At 47.1% G+C, this 17,872-nt stretch overlaps 1 protein-coding gene across 5 annotated transcripts in view; it reads left to right on the top strand.

Moving 5' to 3' along the window:
• The window catches only part of LOC115150155 (histone deacetylase 7), a 77,672-nt gene that overhangs the window by 40,323 nt on the left and 19,477 nt on the right, over positions 1 to 17,872 (top strand). For 4 of the 5 annotated variants that reach the window (XM_029693132.1, XM_029693135.1, XM_029693134.1 and 1 more), the window contains 11 exons: positions 368 to 481; positions 730 to 836; positions 6,559 to 6,805; positions 7,972 to 8,165; positions 8,357 to 8,545; positions 10,183 to 10,420; positions 10,682 to 10,815; positions 13,946 to 14,066; positions 15,888 to 15,937; positions 17,198 to 17,305; positions 17,590 to 17,645. In XM_029693132.1, the coding sequence (XP_029548992.1) occupies positions 368 to 481; positions 730 to 836; positions 6,559 to 6,805; positions 7,972 to 8,165; positions 8,357 to 8,545; positions 10,183 to 10,420; positions 10,682 to 10,815; positions 13,946 to 14,066; positions 15,888 to 15,937; positions 17,198 to 17,305; positions 17,590 to 17,645 (1,558 nt within the window). The remainder of the gene's footprint in view (positions 1 to 367; positions 482 to 729; positions 837 to 6,558; positions 6,806 to 7,971; positions 8,166 to 8,356; positions 8,546 to 10,182; positions 10,421 to 10,681; positions 10,816 to 13,945; positions 14,067 to 15,887; positions 15,938 to 17,197; positions 17,306 to 17,589; positions 17,646 to 17,872) is intronic. The other variant, XM_029693133.1, reaches the window with a different exon arrangement.

Here is a 17,872-nt window from a genome sequence, read left to right as displayed (position 1 = left end):
ACTTTAGTTTTTTGTTCTGCCGTGCTGTTGAAGAGCTTTGATAGGGTTTTGTTATGTACTGTAGAGGATTTATGATAAGATAGCACATTATGGATCTGTAGCCATTTTGATTTGCCTATAATGATTGTGCTCAGCTTTTATGCATTCAGCTCACTGTTTTATTGTACACTGTCTAAGGATGTGTTAGAGAAATGTCCTGAATTGGCCAAACTATTAACATCCATTTGTATGTTGTGTCTGTGTGTACGTGTGTGTGTATGGTATGTGTGTGCTCGCGTGTGTGTGTATGGTATGTGTGTGCTCGCGTGTGTGTTTGTGTGTATGTGGGTGCGTGTGTTTGCTTGTGTGCGTGTGTGTGTGTGTTCAGCTTCTGATCCCCTCCTGAAGGTGAGAAGTAAACACATCAACTCCAGACAGAACCCTCTCCAACGCAAGACCAACGCCCCGCCCACAGTCAAGCCCAGAATGCCGAATACTCTGGGTACTCCTGCCTTGTTGTGTCCACTATCTATCAAAAAAGCCTCTCGTGTTATTTTCTCTTAGTCTTCCTCCTTCCTGATGCTGTACAGCCCCAGCCGTTTTGCACCAGCCTAGCACTAACATACCTGGGTTGTATTCATCAGTGAGCACAGTAGAAAAAGTAACAAGCGTTTCTTATTGGCCAAGTTCAGGTACACACACAGTTCAATGTATTATCCTGATTGGCTGTCCCTCTCTTGCGTCCTGCAGACTCCTCCCCCAGCAGCAGTACGAGTAGCACTCCAGTGTCTGGGTGCAGCTCGCCCAATGACAGCCTTCTCTCGGACAGCCCACTTACTACCGGACTAACCCACGTGGTGAGCCCCTCTCAATCCCCCTCTCTCCTCCCACTACAATATACTCCTCCCACTGCCCTCTCTCCTCCCACCCCTCTCTCTCCTCCCACTACACTATACTCCTCCCACTGCCCTCTCTCCTCCCACCCCTCTCTCTCCTCCCACTACACTATACTCCTCCCACTGCCCTCTCTCCTCCCACCCCTCTCTCTCCTCCCACTACACTATACTCCTCCCACTGCCCTCTCTCCTCCCACCCCTCTCTCTCCTCCCACTACACTATACTCCTCCCACTGCCCACTGCCCTCTCTCCTCCCACCCCCCTCTCTCCTCCCACTACACTATACTCCTCCCACTGCCCTCTCTCCTCCCACCCCCCTTCTCTCCTCCCACTACACTATACTCCTCCCACTGCCCTCTCTCCTCCCACCCCCCTCTCTCCTCCCACTACACTATACTCCTCCCACTGCCCTCTCTCCTCCCACCCCCCTTCTCTCCTTCCACCCCCTCTCTCCTCCCACCCCTCTCTCTCCTCCCACTACACTATACTCCTCCCACTGCCATCTCTCCTCCCACCCCCCTCTCTCCTCCCACTACACTATACTCCTCCCACTGCCCTCTCTCCTCCCACCCCCCTTCTCTCCTCCCACCCCCCTCTCTCCTCCCACTACACTTTACTCCTCCCACCGCCCTCTCTCCTCCCACCCCCCTTCTCTCCTCCCACCCCCCTCTCACCTCCCACCACACTATACTCCTCCCCCCCCTCTCTCCTCCCACCCCCCTCTCTCTGCCCACCACACTATACTCCTCCCACCCCCCTCTCTCCTCCCACCCCCCTCTCTCCTCCCACCCCCCTCTCTCCTCCCACCCCCTTCTCTCCTCCCATCACCTCTCCTCCCTCCCTCTCTCCTCCCTCCCCTTCTAACCTCCCACCACACTATATTCCTCCCACCCCCCTCTCTCCTCCCACCCCCCTCTCTCTTCCCACCACACTATATTCCTCCTACCCCCCTCTCTCCTCCCACCCCCCTCTCTCTTCCCACCACACTATACTCCTCCCACCCCCCTCTCTCCTCCCACCCCCCTCTCTCCTCCCACCACCTTCTCTCCTCCCACCACCCTATACTCCTCCCACCCCCCTCTCTCCTCCCACCCCCCTCTCTCCTCCCACCCCCTCTCTCCTCCCACCCCCTCTCTCCTCCCACCCCCCTCTCTCCTCCCACCCCCTCTCTCCTCCCACCACCTCTCTCCTCCCACCCCCTCTCTCCTCCCACCCCCCTCTCTCCTCCCACCCCCCTCTCTCCTCCCACCACCTTCTCTCATCCCATCACACTATGCTCCTCCCACCCCCTCCTCTCTCCTCCCACCACCTTCTCTCCTCCCACCACACTATACTCCTCCCACCCCCTCTCTCCTCCCAACCCCTCTCTCCTCCCACCCCCTCTCTCCTCCCACCCCCCTCTCTCCTCCCACCCCCTCTCTCCTCCCACCCCCCTCTCTCCTCCCACCACCCTATACTCCTCCCACCCCCTCTCTCCTCCCACCCCCCCTCTCTCCTCCCACCACCTTTTACTCCTCCCACCCCCTCTCTCCTCCCACCCCCCCTCTCTCCTCCCACCCCCTCTCTCCTCCCACCCCCCTTTCTCCTCCCACCCCCTCTCTCCTCCCACCACATCTCCTCCCACCCTCTCTCCTCTCCCACCACCTCTCCTCCCACCCCCTCTCTCCTCCCACCCCCCACTCTCCAATCCCACCACCTCTCCTCCCACCACCACCTCTCCTCCCACCCCCCTCTCCACTCCCACCACCTCTCCTCCCACCCCCTCTCCTCCCACCACCTCTCCTCCCACCCCCTCTCTCCTCCCACCCCCACTCTCCTTTTTTGTGTATAATATATGTATGCACAGTGCCTTGAGAAAGTATTTGCACCCTTTGACTTTTCCACGTTTTGTTGTGTTAAAAAGTGGGATAAAACTAGTTTTTTTTTTGTCAAGGACCTACACAAAATACTCTGCCAGGTCGAAGTGGAAGAAGAATTCAACATTTTTTGGGGGAATTAATGGAAAATAAAAACTTTTATATTTTTATTAGATTATAAGTGTTCAATCCCCTGAGTCAATACATGTTAGAATCACCTTTGGCAGCCTTTGGCAGCGATTACAGCTGTGAGTCTTTCTGGGTAAGTCTGAGATTTGCAAACCTGGATTGTACAATATTTTTTTTTAATTCTCAAGCTCTGTCAAGTTGGTCTTTGATTATTGCTAGACAACCATTTTCAAGTCTCGCCATAGATTTTAAAGTCGATTTAAGTCAAAACTGTAACTAGGCAACATTCAATGTCGTCTTGGTAAGAAACTCCAGTGTATATTTGGCCTAATGTTTTAGGTTATTGTCCTGTTGAAAGGTGGATTTGTCTTCCAGTGTCAGCAGACTGAACCAGGTTTTCCTGTAGGACTTTACCTGTGTTTAGCTCTATTCCTTTTCTTTTTATCCTAAAAAACTCCTCAGTCCTGAACGATTGCAAGCATACCTATAATATGATGCAGCCACCACCATGCTTGAAAATATGAAGAGTGGTACTCAGTGATGTGTTGTGTTGGATTTGCCCCAAACATAACGCTTTGTATTCAGGACAAACAGTTCATTTCTTTGCACATTACTTTGCTGCTACAACAGCCTCCACTCTTCTGGGAAGGCTTTCCACAATGTTGGAACATTGCTGCAGGGACTTGCTTCTGTTCTGCCACAAGAGCATTAGTGAGGTTGGGCCTTGATTTAAGCTGATTAGGCCTGGCTCGCAGTCGGCGTTCCAATTCATCCTAAAGGTGATCGATGGGGTTGAGGTCAGGGCTCTGTGCAGGCCAGCCAAGTTCTTCCACACCGATCTCGACAAACCATTTCTGTATGGACCTCGCTTTGTGCACGGGGGCATTGTCATGCTGAAACAGGAAAGGGCCTTCCACAAACTGTTGCCACAAATTTGGAAGCACAGAATCATCTACAATGTCATTGTATGCTGTAGCGTTAAGATTTCCCTTCATTGGAACTAAGGGGCGTAGCCCGAACTTTGCAAAAAGGCCCTTCCCTTGTAGTTTGGAATTCAGTTCATTCATGAGGGCCATGATGTCTACAGTGAAGGCAAAATCAGCCAACCATTCTTTATCTTGCAGTTGAGGGAAATCAACATATTTTACTTTCATTTGCAAAAACTCATCAATCTCCAACTTCAGGTCCCACACCCTTTTAAGCTCCTTCCCGAAACACAGCCATCTCACGTTTGTGTGGTAGGAGAGATCTGCATGATCCGACTCTGTCTTCCAACAGTGAGACAAACTGCCTGTGGTTTAAGATTTTGCTCTTATGAAGTTTACCACTTTAGTGACTGTATCCACAACAGACTCATTTTCAGAACACGTTTACAGAGCACCACCTGATGAATAATGCAATGCAGGAAAATCATTTTCTGATCTGGGTTCAGCTCAGCTACTTGATCTTGCATCCTTTTCAAAAGGCCAATGTTTTTTCCTGTCAAGTTTGGGCACCCATCAGTGGTCACACTGGATATATTTTTAAAACTCAGTCCCAGCTTTGCCACACATTTATTACCCTTCTCCAATCAATCTTTCCCTGTGGTTGTGCTCTTCATTTACTGCACTGAATCAAGCTCCTCTGTAATTTCAAAGTCTGGGGTTTTGCCTCGTAAGAATATCAACAACTGCACCGTGTCACGTGCACTGCTCTCATCCAGGGCCAAGGAGAAATAGCTGAAATCTTGTACCTTGTCTTTCAACTGTTGTTCCATATTCTCTGCAATGTCCTCAACACGCCGTTTCACTGTTCGTCTAGACAGGGAAACATTTTCAAACAGCTCTTCCCTCTCAGGGCAAAGTATTTCTGCAGAGTCAATTAAAAATGCTTTAATGAATTCGCCCTCAGCGAATGGTTTGCTATGTTTAGCAATTTTGTGGGACAGTACATAGCTAGCTCTCGCAATTCCATCATTTGCTGAATGCAGTTTTGTGAAAAGTCCTTGCTGCTTTTGCAACTGAGAAAGCCACTCTTTAGATGCCCATGCTCACCGCTCAGAAGACATATTCCTATTTTTCTCTGCATGCTTCGTCTGGAAGTGTCGGGACAAGTTGTAGTCTTTCAAGACAGCGATGCTCTCTTTGCACACAAAGCACACAGCTTTCCCTGATACCTCAATAAAGAAATATTTCGATGTCTACTCTTTCTGGAACACCCTACATTCATTGTCTATTTTCCTTTTCTTTGAAATCTTTGAAAAACTATTTTTTGCACAATTTCTAGCTAGCTACTATTTGTAACTGTGACGTGTGTATCAAATTCTTTATGTGATCTGAGCATGATTCCGCGGGCCGTACTGAATCAGGTCGCGGGCCGCACACAGCCCCCGGGCCGGCCTTTGCCCTGGTCTCGTCCCATCGCTGCAGCTCCCGTACGGACTCGGGACAGGTGAAGGTCGAGAGCCATGCTTCCTCTGAAACACGACCCCGCCAAGCCGCACTGCTTCTTGACACACTGCTCGCTTAACCCGGAAACCGGCTGCCCCAATGTGTTAGAGGAAACACCATACAGCTGGCGACCGAAGTCAGCATGCAGCCACAAGGAGTTGCAAGAGTGCGATGGGACAAGGACGTCCAAGCCGGCCAAACCCTCCCAAAACCCTGACGACACTGGGACAATTGTGCGCCGCCTCATGGGTCTCCCAGTTGCAGCTGGGAGAGCCGGGAGGAGAGAGGGGGGGTGGGAGGAGAGAAGGTGGTGGGAGGAGAGAAGGTGGTGGGTGACACAGCCTGGGATCAAACCCGGATCTGTAGTGATGCCTCTAGCACTGCGATGCAGTGACTTAGACCGCTGTGCCACTCGGGAGGCCCTCCTCCATCAAACTTTACAGTTGCCACTATGCATTCTCCAAACCCAGATTAGTCCGTTGTACTGCCAGATGGTGAAGCATGATTCGTCACTCCAGAGAACGTATTTCCACTGCTCCAGAGCCCAATGGTGGCGAGCTTTACACCACTCCAGCCGACACTTGGCATTGCACATGGTGATCTTAGGCTTGTGAACCCATTTCATGAAGCTCCCAATAAACAGCTATTTTGCTGACATTGCTCCCAGAGGCAGTTTGGAACTCGGTATTGAGTGTTGCAACCGAGGACAGACGATTTGGAGATTGCATGGCTGTGTGCTCTATGTTATACACCTGTCAGCAACGGGTGTGGCTGAAATAGCTGAATCCACTAATTCGAAGTGGTATTCACATACTTTTGTATTTAGTATATGTTTTAATTGAATAACATGGCAGTGGTGTACAGTTGTCCATCTCTCTCTCTCTTCAACAGGCCTGTTTAAAACATGTGGCCACCTGGCTGTACTGTACTGTACTGTACCATGAATATTAGATTAGTGTTCAACTGATGTGTCCTTTTCAGTTTCCCAAGAATATTTTTCACCACTCAGATTTCAGCAAACTGATGCTTTTTTTCTGCGCTTACACTTATACTAAAGGAATGAAACAGTCAATCTATCCTAACAGACATTGAAACCTTGAGGACTGAACTTTGATACCTCAGCAGTTATTAATTGAGTGCACACTACCTACAGAAATTGAATGAAGTTTAAATGACTATTGTTGTTTGAGTTAACACTACTCAATTTATTTAGTGTGTTTAGCAGTTATGTTTGAATGTTTTGTGTTTTCCGGACCTCCCTCCCTCAGGCTCAGAGGTTGCTACTCCAGGATGGTACGCTGGCCCACTTCATGGTGCCCTGCTCCACCGCCCTGCCAAGCATCGGCACCGGGCTTCCCGGCCATGGTGACAGGGAAACGGGTAGTCATCAGAGGGTGGCCAGGGTACTGCCCCAGGTCTACCTGCCCATGGAGAGACACAGTGCTGCCCACCATCACCTCCAGCCCATGTTCATCCTGGAGCCCTCAGGACTGATGCATACACAGCTAGTCACTGGTGAGACACACAGATATACATACACGCACACACACACCTGTAGTCATCCTGGAGCCCTCAGGACTGCTGCATACACAGCTAGTCACTGGTGAGACACACAGATATACATACACACACACACACACACACACACACACCTGTAGTCATCCTGGAGCCCTCAGGACTGCTGCATACACAGCTAGTCACTGGTGAGACACACAGATATACATACACGCACACACACACCTGTAGTCATCCTGGAGCCTTCAGGACTGCTGCATGCACAGCTAATCAAACACACACAGAGCGACACTGCCCTCTATTGACCATTTGACTGAATGCCACTTACTTCATCCACTAATCCACTGATCTATTTTCTGGTTACCCAGACTCATCAAACTGATCTATTTCCTGGTTACCCAGACTCATCAAACTGATCTATTTCCTGGTTACCCAGACTCATCAAACTGCTATTTCCTGGTTACCCAGACTCATCAAACTGATCTATTTCCTGGTTACCCAGACTCATCAAACTGATCTATTTCCTGGTTACCCAGACTCATCAAACTGATCTATTTCCTGGTTACCCAGACTCATCAAAGCCTAGTAGTTAGCGCGTTGGGCCAGTAACCGAGAGGTTGCTGGATCGAATTCCCGAGCTGACAAAGTAAAAATATGTCATTCTGCCCCTGAACAATCAATCAATCAAATATATTTATAAAGACCTTCTTACATCAGCTGATGTCACAAAGTGCTGTACAGAAACCCAGCCTAAATCCCCAAACAGCAAGCAAAGTGGGTGTACAAGGCAGTTAACCCACTGTTCCCCGGTAGGCCGTCATTGTAAATAAGAATTTGTTCTTAACTGACTTGCCTAGATAAATAAAAAACATTCCCAGAACAGTCTACTTCCTCTCTGGTCAAGAGATAACATCCATTTTCTTAATTTTTTTGTCAAACATGATGATCCTGATGTCTCTCTCTCTCTCTCTCTCTCCCCTTCTCTCTTGCTCTCCCCCCTTCTCTCTCCCTCCCTCTTTCTCTCTTTCTCTCTCTCGTTCTCTCTCTCTCCCCTTTTCTCTCTCTCCCTCCCTCTCTCTCTTTCGCTCTCTCTCTCTCTCTCTGTCTCCCTGTATCCCTCTCTCTTCCCCTTCACTTTCTCCCTTCCCACCTCTCTCTTCCTCCAGTGCGAGGTCTGAACCCAGGCCTTATCCAGTACCCCTCCTCCAGACTGGAAGGCCTGGCCACGTTGGGCCCCCACAGGCCCCTGGGTCGGACCCGGTCTGAGCCCCCACTGCCCTCTCATCAGCAGCACCAGCTACTGCAGCAGAACCACAATCTGCTGCTGGAGAGACTCAAACAGAACACACACCTGGACCAGGTGAGAGGGAGCACAGATTGGACACACTCACACAGCTTGGGAATTGTCGAGCAACATGCGCATGTGCGCACACACACACACACACACACACACACACACACACACACACAGTACAATACATATATCTAGATACTGCATAATAGTACTAATGAGACATGAAGACGAAGAGTGAAGACTGACGCTGTGAGAAGCCTCGTCTCACACAGATCCCCTCGGAGGACATGGACCCAGAGGAGACCAGGTCAGGGGAGTGGGATGGATACCAGAGAAGTAGACAGAGTGGAACCAGCAGCTCTGAGTCAATGTGGGACACAGAGTCTACCTCCTCACGAGACAGCCATGGGGAACATATCAGGAAATACACACCTCTGATGAATCAGGTACACGTTCTCACGCACGCACACACACACACACACACACACGCATCAGAGGACTATAGGAGGACAGGCTCATTGTAATGGCTGTAATGGAATGAATTGAACGGTATCAAACACATAAAAGATATGGAAACCACGTTTGACTACGTTCCATTTAGTCCATTCCGCCATTACATTGAGCCCATCCTCCTATAGCTTCACCCACCAGCCTCCTCTGATATGCATGCATGCGCGCACACACACTCACAACACACATGAAGAGCTACCTAGGTCATACAGAAAATGATTCAATTAGTCCCACTCCCAACTACAGCTTCAGTTCAGGCCAACTGTTCTGCCCACCAATAGAGGGCACCATAGAACCACAGCTCAATAGCTCAGCTCTTAGTTGCCTGTTTTATGTCATTGCTAAAGTAATGGGTAAACAAATAAACAAAATAATTATACTTCTACTCATCTTTTTTCTCTCACTCTCTCTCCGTTCTCCCGTTCCTCTCCCTTTCTCCCTCCATTCCTTCCCCTTTCTCCCTCCATTCCTCCCTTTCTCCCTCCATTCCTTCCCCTTTCTCCCTCCATTCCTCCCTTTCTCCCTCTATTCCTCTCCCTTTCTCCCTCCATTCCTTCCCCTTTCTCCCTCCATTCCTCCCTTTCTCCCTCCATTCCTTCCCCTTTCTCCCTCCATTCCTCCCTTTCTCCCTCCATTCCTTCCCCTTTCTCCCTCCATTCCTCTCCCTTTCTCCCTCCATTCCTCTCCCTTTCTCCCTCCATTCCTCTCCCTTTCTCCCTCCATTCCTCTCCCTTTCTCCCTCCATTCCTCTCCCTTTCTCCCTCCATTCCTCTCCCTTTCTCCCTCCATTCCTTTCCCTTTCTCCCTTCATTCCTCCCTTTCTCCCTCCATTCCTCTCCCTTTCTCCCTCCATTCCTCTCCCTTTCTCCCTTCATTCCTCTCCCTTTCTCCCTCCATTCCTCTCCCTTTCTCCCTCCATTCCTCTCCCTTTCTCCCTCCATTCCTCTCCCTTTCTCCCTCCATTCCTCTCCCTTTCTCCCTCCATTCCCTCTCCCTTTCTCCCTTCATTCCTCTCCCTTTCTCCCTCCATTCCTCTCCCTTTTCTCCCTCTATTCCTCTCCTTTTCTCCCTCTATTCCTCTCCATTTCTCCCTCCATTCCTCCCCCTTTCTCCCTCTATTCCTCTCCCTTTCTCCCTTCATTCCTCCCTTTCTCCCTCCATTCCTCTTCCTTTCTCCCTCCATTCCTCTCCCTTTCTCCCTCCATTCCTCTCCCTTTCTCCCCTCTCATTCCTCCCTTTCTCCTCATTCCTCCCTTTCTCCTCCATTCACCTCCCTTTCTCCCTCCATTCCCTCTCCCTTTCTCCCTCCATTCCTCTCCCTTTCTCCCTCATTCCTCTCCCTTTCTCCCTCCATTCCTCTCCCTTTCTCCCTCCATTCCTCTCCCTTTCTCCCTCCATTCCTCCCTTTCTCCCTCCATTCCTCCCTTCATTCCTCCCTTTCTCCCTCCATTCCTCTCCCTTTCTCCCTCCATTCCTCTCCCTTTCTCCCTCCCTCTTGTCCCCCCTTTTCTTTCCCCATCTTCCCCACTCTCTCTCTTTCCCTCCCTCCCTCCCTCCCTCCCTCCCCTTCCAGTCATTCCATTGGGAGCAGTCCAGGGACCTTCAGGTCCTGACAGAAAGGCGCAGACAGGTGACCTACCTGGACCCCCTGGGTGTGCCTGTGGTTCTTGGCCCTTCCCACCGCCCCCTTGGCCGCGCAAAGTCCTCCCCTGCCTCCACCTCTCTTCCCCCTCCTCCACAGCCCACAGACACCCCGCTGTCTCTGGCCAGCACTGGTCCGGAGACCCCCACCAAGCTACGATTCACCACTGGTGAGAAAGACTTGGGGAGTGCTGTACACAATGCTTTATGTTGTATCACATGGTCAGTTTACTATATATTCAGCTCTATGTCCCGTCTATAGAATGACATATTATAACATAATTTAATAGGATCGCTGACTGGCTGGTTATCTGGCTAGCTGACTGGCTGGCTGTCTGGCTGGCTGGCTGTCTGGCTGTCTGGCTGGCTGTCTTTACCTATTTCATATGGTATCTAAACCACAGCGTGTGTGTGTGTGTGTGTGTGTGTAGGTCTGGTGTATGACTCTCAGATGCTAAAGCACCAGTGCACCTGTGGCGACAACAGCCGACACCCAGAGCATGCTGGGCGAATCCAGAGCATCTGGTCCAGATTGCAAGAAAGAGGCCTCAGGAACCAGTGTGAGGTGTGTGTGTGTGTATATATATATACAGTATCTCACAAAAGTGAGTACACCCCTCACATTTTTGTAAATATTTGAGTATATCTTTTCATGTGACAACACTGAAGAAATTACACTTTGCTACAATGTAAAGTAGTGAGTGTACAGCTTGTATAACAGTGTAAATTTGCTGTCCCCTCAAAATAACACAACACACAGCCATTAATGTCTAAACCGCTGGCAACAACTGAAAATATCCAAATTGGGCCCAAAGTGTCAATATTTTGTGTGGCCACCGTCATTTTCCAGCACTGCCTTGGGCATGGAGTTCACCAGAGCTTCACAGGTTGCCACTGGAGTCCTCTTCCACTCCTCCATGATGACATCACGGAGCTGGTGGATGTTAGAGACCTTGCACTCCTCCACCTTCCATTTGAGGATGCCCCACAGATGCTCAATAGGGAGAGTCTGGAGACATGCTTGGCCAGTCCATCACCTTTACCCTCAGCTTCTTTAGCAGGCAGTGGTCGTCTTGGAGGTGTGTTTGGGGTCGTTATCATGTTGGAATACTGCCCTGCAGCCCAGTCTCCGAAGGGAGGGGATCGTGCTCTGCTTCAGTATGTCACAGTACATGTTGGCATTCATGGTTCCCTCAATGAACTGTAGCTCCCCAGTGCCGGCAGCACTCATGCAGCCCCAGACCATGACACTCCCACCACCATGCTTGACTGTAGGCAAGACACACTTGTCTTTGTACTCCTCACCTGGTTGCCGCCACACACGCTTGACACCATCTGAACCAAATAAGTTTATCTTGGTCTCATCAGACCACAGGACATGGTTCCAGTAATCCATGTCCTTAGTCTGCTTGTCTTCAGCAAACTGTTTGCGGGCTTTCTTGTGCATCATCTTGAGAAGAGGCTTCCTTCTGGGACGACAGCCATGCAGACCAATTTGATGCAGTGTGCAGCGTATGGTCTGAACACTGACAGGCTGACCCCCCACCCCTTCAACCTCTGCAGCAATGCTGGCAGCACTCATACGTCTATTTCCCAAAGACAACCTCTGGACATGATGCTGAGCACGTGCACTCAACTTCTTTGGTCGACCATGGCGAGGCCTGTTCTGAGTGGAACCTGTCCTGTTAAACCGCTGTATGGTCTTGGCCACCGTGCTCCAGCTCAGTTTCAGGGTCTTTGCAATCTTCTTATAGCCCAGGCCATCTTTATGTAGAGCAACAATTCTTTTTTTCAGATCCTCAGAGAGTTTTTTGCCGTGAGGTGCCATGTTGAACTTCCAGTGACCAGTCAGTATGAGGGAGTGTGAGAGCGATGACACCAAATTTAACACACCTGCTCCCCATTCACACCTGAGACCTTGTAACACTAACAAGTCACATGACACCGGGGAGGGAAAATGGCTAATTGGGCGCAATTTGGACATTTTCACTTAGGGGTGTACTCACTTTTGTTGCCAGCGGTTTAGACATTAATGGCTGTGTGTTGAGTTATTTTGAGGGGACAGCAAATGTACACTATTATACAAGCGGTACACTCACTACTTTACATTGTAGCAAAGTGTCATTTCTTCAGTGTTGTCACATGAAAAGATATACTCAAATATTTACAAAAATGTGAGGGGTGTACTCACTTTTGTGAGATACTGTATATAGATATATAGTGTTTGTGTGTTATATTATAATACATTATACCAGTGTTTCTCAACTTCTGATCTGTGGACCGGTGCCGGTCCCTGAGATGGTTTACTGGCACCTAATCTAGGAAACCCATAACTAGAATCTGGCCTAATTGTGTCATCGCATGAAGAAAAAAAAGATACTAAAACGAGGAGCGGGAGCAGGGCGGTAGCTCCACCCTTCTCTCGCTACAAGACTCAGGCAAGTCTATGGGCCAAATGTTCCTTCCCCTTCCGAATTTCGAACGATTCGCACGCACGCTAAATCGTGATTTGTTCAAATAACCAGTGAGGAAAAAACCTGCACACCGGAACAACTGTTAGATAGTCGTCGCATCCCACAGTCTTTTGACAGATGTTACGATACTATGTATGTGTCGATACTATGTATGTGTCGATACTATTTATGTGTTACGATACTATTTATGTTACGATACTATTTATGTTACGATACTATTTATGTGTTACGATACTATTTATGTGTTACGATACTATTTATGTTACGATACTATTTATGTTACGATACTATTTATGTTACGATACTATTTATGTTACGATACTATTTATGTGTTACGATACTATTTATGTTACGATACTATTTATGTTACGATACTATTTATGTTACGATACTATTTATGTGTTACGATACTATTTATGTGTTACGATACTATTTATGTTACGATACTATTTATGTGTTACGATACTATTTATGTGTTACGATACTATTTATGTGTTACGATACTATTTATGTGTTACGATACTATTTATGTTACGATACTACTTATGTTACGATACTATTTATGGTTACGATACTATTTATGTGTTACGATACTATTTATGTTACGATACTATTTATGTGTTACGATACTATTTATGTTACGATACTATTTATGTTACGATACTATTTATGTTACGATACTATTTATGTGTTACGATACTATATGTGTTACGATACTATTTATGTTACGATACTATTTATGTGTTACGATACTATTTATGTTACGATACTATTTATGTGTTACGATACTATTTATGTGTTACGATACTATTTATGTGTTACGATACTATTTATGTTACGATACTATTTATGTTACGATACTATTTATGTTACGATACTATGTGTGTCCACGAGAGATAAACTGACACTTAGTAAACGCTACAGTGCTACTTTGTTCAAAGATGATTCGCCAATTTCTAACGTCTACTATGATCACTACTGTCACTTAGAGTTAAGCTAACATTGAAGCTCCCTCTACCCTGGCCAACTGTGTGAGTGTCTGTTATTTCATGTGTGTGTGTGTGTGTGTGTGTGTGTGTGTGTGTGTGCACCACAGTCAGTTGAGTGGTGTGTGTGAGCGTGTGCGTGCAGGTGTGTGCGCGTGCGTCCATCCATGTGTGTATGTATGTGTGTGTGTGTTAACAATACATTTTAATGAAGCGTGTGTGTTTGCTGCTGTAGTGTATCCGTAGCAGGAAGGCCTCTCTGGAGGAGCTTCAGTCTGTCCACTCCGAGAAGCACGTCCTGCTGTATGGCACCAACCCACTCCATCGTCTCAAACTGGACAACCGCAAGCTGGCTGGTGTGACACACACACACACACACACACACATCTTCACACAGACACACACTCAGTCTCTGTCTTTCTCTCTCTCACACACACACACACACACACACACACACACACACACACACACACACACACACACACACACACACACACACACACACACACATCTTCACACAGACACACACTCAGTCTCTGTCTTTCTCTCTCTCTCTCTCTCACACACACACACACACACACACACACACACACACACACACACACATCTTCACTCAGAAACACACTCAGTCTCTATCTTTCTCTCTCTCACACACACACACATGCACACACACACACACTCATCTTCACTCACTGACACATACAGTACACACACTCAAATCAACACAGCTCTGATGCACTTCATTGTCAAACACTCACACTCACTTGGGCAATAGGCAAACATCTGCATTTTTGCACACTCATAATCACATACCTATACACCTGCATGGATCATTTGCGACCGACTGCCTCGATTTGGTCTTATGTAGCAACATTTTAAATGCTGTTTTTTACTTTGGATAAAAGTAAAGACTCAGTAAACAACCAAAGACTTCAAAACTAAAAGTGGTAAAAGTAGTAGTCTACAATAAGGACAAACCCCAGGTAAAAATATACTTTATCTTGTCCTTGGTCTATATCCTAATCTGACTTTGGTACAGGTCATGTTGTTCTTCACATTACCATCTCTGGTAAACACACACTATATCAAATCAAATCTAAGTTTATTTGTCACATGAACAGGATACAGAAGATGTAAATGGTACAGTGAAATGGTTACTTGCATATTTGCATAGTAGCAATATAAAAAACAGAAAGTGTCCAGATAAAAATATTGTATAATTATTAGATGATGCTTACCCAGACACACTTGTCTAAACTGATGGGTCATGTGAAAGAAATGCTATAACCCCCCCCCCCAGACACATCTGGCCAACCTGATGGGTCGTGGAAACATCTGGCAAAGTGGAGTCTTGTTGAGACATGCAGCTAGCTAGCTCTAGCTATCTAAACAATGAACCATAATCCCAACCCATAGCTACAGTACAAACATATTGTAATAGCTAGCCACCATCCATGAAATGCTGTAGAATGAATCTGCAGGTAGCTAAAACTAACCAACTTGATTCAATTACACAGATCGTACACACAACGTTAGCTAGCGAGCCGGCAAGCTAACATTCGCTAGCTAGCTAACAGTAACTTGCAATGAAAATGACTTTCTGACAAAATGTGAAACCTATAATATCTGAAAATGTAGCTAGATTCTTACCCGTATACATGGATGAACGCTGCACGGCAGACTGGAACCATTTAACTAAGTAAGATGTCCTGTGTCGTTTCTGTTTTGTTTGTCACTACAGCTTGTTTGGCTCGTTGTGTCAAGTCACGCCGGTTCACACTGGCCGTGTGCAGAAAGTGGTCCATCACAACTTTTTCCCACTGATCTTTGTTGATAGTGCCTGCTAAATCCTGGGCAGCAACGTTGTTTAGAGCAGTAGCAACACTTTTGCCACATTATATCTTTAAAAAAAGCCACGAGAGAAAGGATTATCTACACATACTGAGCTGCTTATGTTATAGACAGAAGCATGCTACATGGCAGACCAATCTGAACTCATCTCTTGGCATGTCCAGCCCATCCATTATCTCAACCAATCCTGGCTAGCGGGAAGGTTCCCATATTTTTCCATGGCTAAACCAACTAGGCTCTTGATTTAAAAATGTTATTCGTATTTACAGAGGGCATACAAGTGTGTTATTAAAGCATGTTAAAGTTATCTTATCTTTCTCTTGCAGGGATCTTATCTCAAAGGATGTTTGTGATGCTACGATGTGGAGGAGTTGGGGTGAGTTACTCAAAAGTACACACACACACACACACACTTACAGTACACAGGCACACAGCTCAACAGACCCTGTAATGCACAATCAAAGATTGTGAAATCTTTCCACTTATCTAATCACATTACAAAATGGCAAACATTACATGCTTGATTATGCCTCATTACACAATTAAGCTAATAGGACTACAGATTATGGAGGATGTTGTTGTTGGCAGGGACTTGGTCGAAACGCCAAATAGATATCAAAGACAAAAAAAGGTGAGAGATGATAGAGAGAATGAGGGAGAGAGAGGGAGAAAGAGGGAGAGAGAGAGGTGGACTTTATGGACACCAAAGAAGAGGATGAGGCAGGGAGGAGTTGAAGAGGAATAAGAGAAAGGGGGGTTAGGAAGAAGTAGGCTTGTATGGTGTTGATAAGGTCCCAGTTGTAAAAGAGAACTAGCCTAACTGGTTAAATAAAGGTGAAATAAAAAATAAATAAAAAAATAAGGAATGAGGAAATGTGGACATAAAAGAAGACGAAGAGGAGATGAGAGGAGGAGGAAGGAGGTGAGAGAAACAGGGAGAAAATGATAGTAGAGGAGGAGAGGATGGTTTGTATCAAAGAAAGATAAAATATTTGCAGACACAGAAGAAGAAGATGAAGAAGGGATGAGTGGATGAGGAAGAAGATGAGGGGGAATAGGAGGAGGAGAGGAGGAGGAAGGGGCTTTGTATAGTGTTGATAAGGCGCCTGATCTGTCTGGATTTCCGGCTCTTGGCTCCTCTGGTCAGGCACACTGATTGGAACAAGATGGCCAAGACGGTGATAAAAGAAATTCCTCTGATTTCATTGTTCCTTTGTGCCAAACCGCCAGAAATGTGGAGTTTTGAAACATGGAATAACAAAGGGAGGGAGAGAGAGAGGATCTGAGAACAGGAATATTTTACTACCCCCTTTACACCAGCAGTAAGTCAATGTTGTGGTGATTAGTGTGGGTAAATGTTACCCTTGCCGAACCCTTCCCCCTGGCTCCCAATACGTCATGATACTCTTCATTTGGTTGGAATAAACAGTAGACTTTGTAATCCAATACTGGAATCTTTCCTACAACCTGTCACAACCTGTCACCTCCCTATTCCAATGGGTGACTTCCTATTTACCTCATTAGTCTGACACCATTTTCAATCAATGAACTTGTAAATTATACCCATGTTTCTCACTGTGGTTATAATTTTTATCCCGTCCCCTGACGTAACTTCTTGGTTTTGCGTGATTGACAGGTGGACAATGATACGATCTGGAACGAGATGCACACATCAACGGCGTCTCGCTTGGCAGCAGGCAGTGTGACGGAGCTGGCACTCAGGGTGGCACAGGGAGAGCTGAAGGTGAGACCGCCAATCGCTCATTGTCAACCCCCACTTAGTCCTGTCAGAGCCGTAACACAGCTGATCAGAATTGTCAACCCCGTAACATACATTAATACACATTGAAGCATAGTCATTTCTCTTCGTGGTTTATTGAATTTTGTGAATTTCACATGAAATTGGAATTTAATATGGTTATATCAAAACCTTTCAATGTCACCTGTATTTTTACTAATATTAGTGAAATCATAAGATTTAATCAGAGAAAGCCAGTCAGTGTTACAGTTTCTATTCCATCCTCACAGAATGGCTTTGCAGTGGTGAGGCCCCCTGGACATCATGCAGCCCACTCTACCCCCTTGTAAGTACTGCACCACACACACACACACACACACACACACACACACACACACACATGGAAACAGGAGGTCTCTAAAATAATTTCAAAGGGTTCCCTACACATCAAAAGTACCTTTCAGGTGTGTGTTATATGTGTGTATGGAGTATGTGTGTTACTTGCCCAAGGCTAACAGCAATCTACTTCTACCCACGCTGCTCAATTCATGTCCAGCTTTCAGGACATTGTGC

The sequence above is a fragment of the Salmo trutta genome, chromosome 16 (assembly GCF_901001165.1).
Source record: "Salmo trutta chromosome 16, fSalTru1.1, whole genome shotgun sequence".
Classification (NCBI taxonomy): domain Eukaryota; kingdom Metazoa; phylum Chordata; class Actinopteri; order Salmoniformes; family Salmonidae; genus Salmo; species Salmo trutta.
Note: the sequence above shows the minus strand (reverse complement) of the source record. Positions and strands in the feature narration are given on the sequence as shown.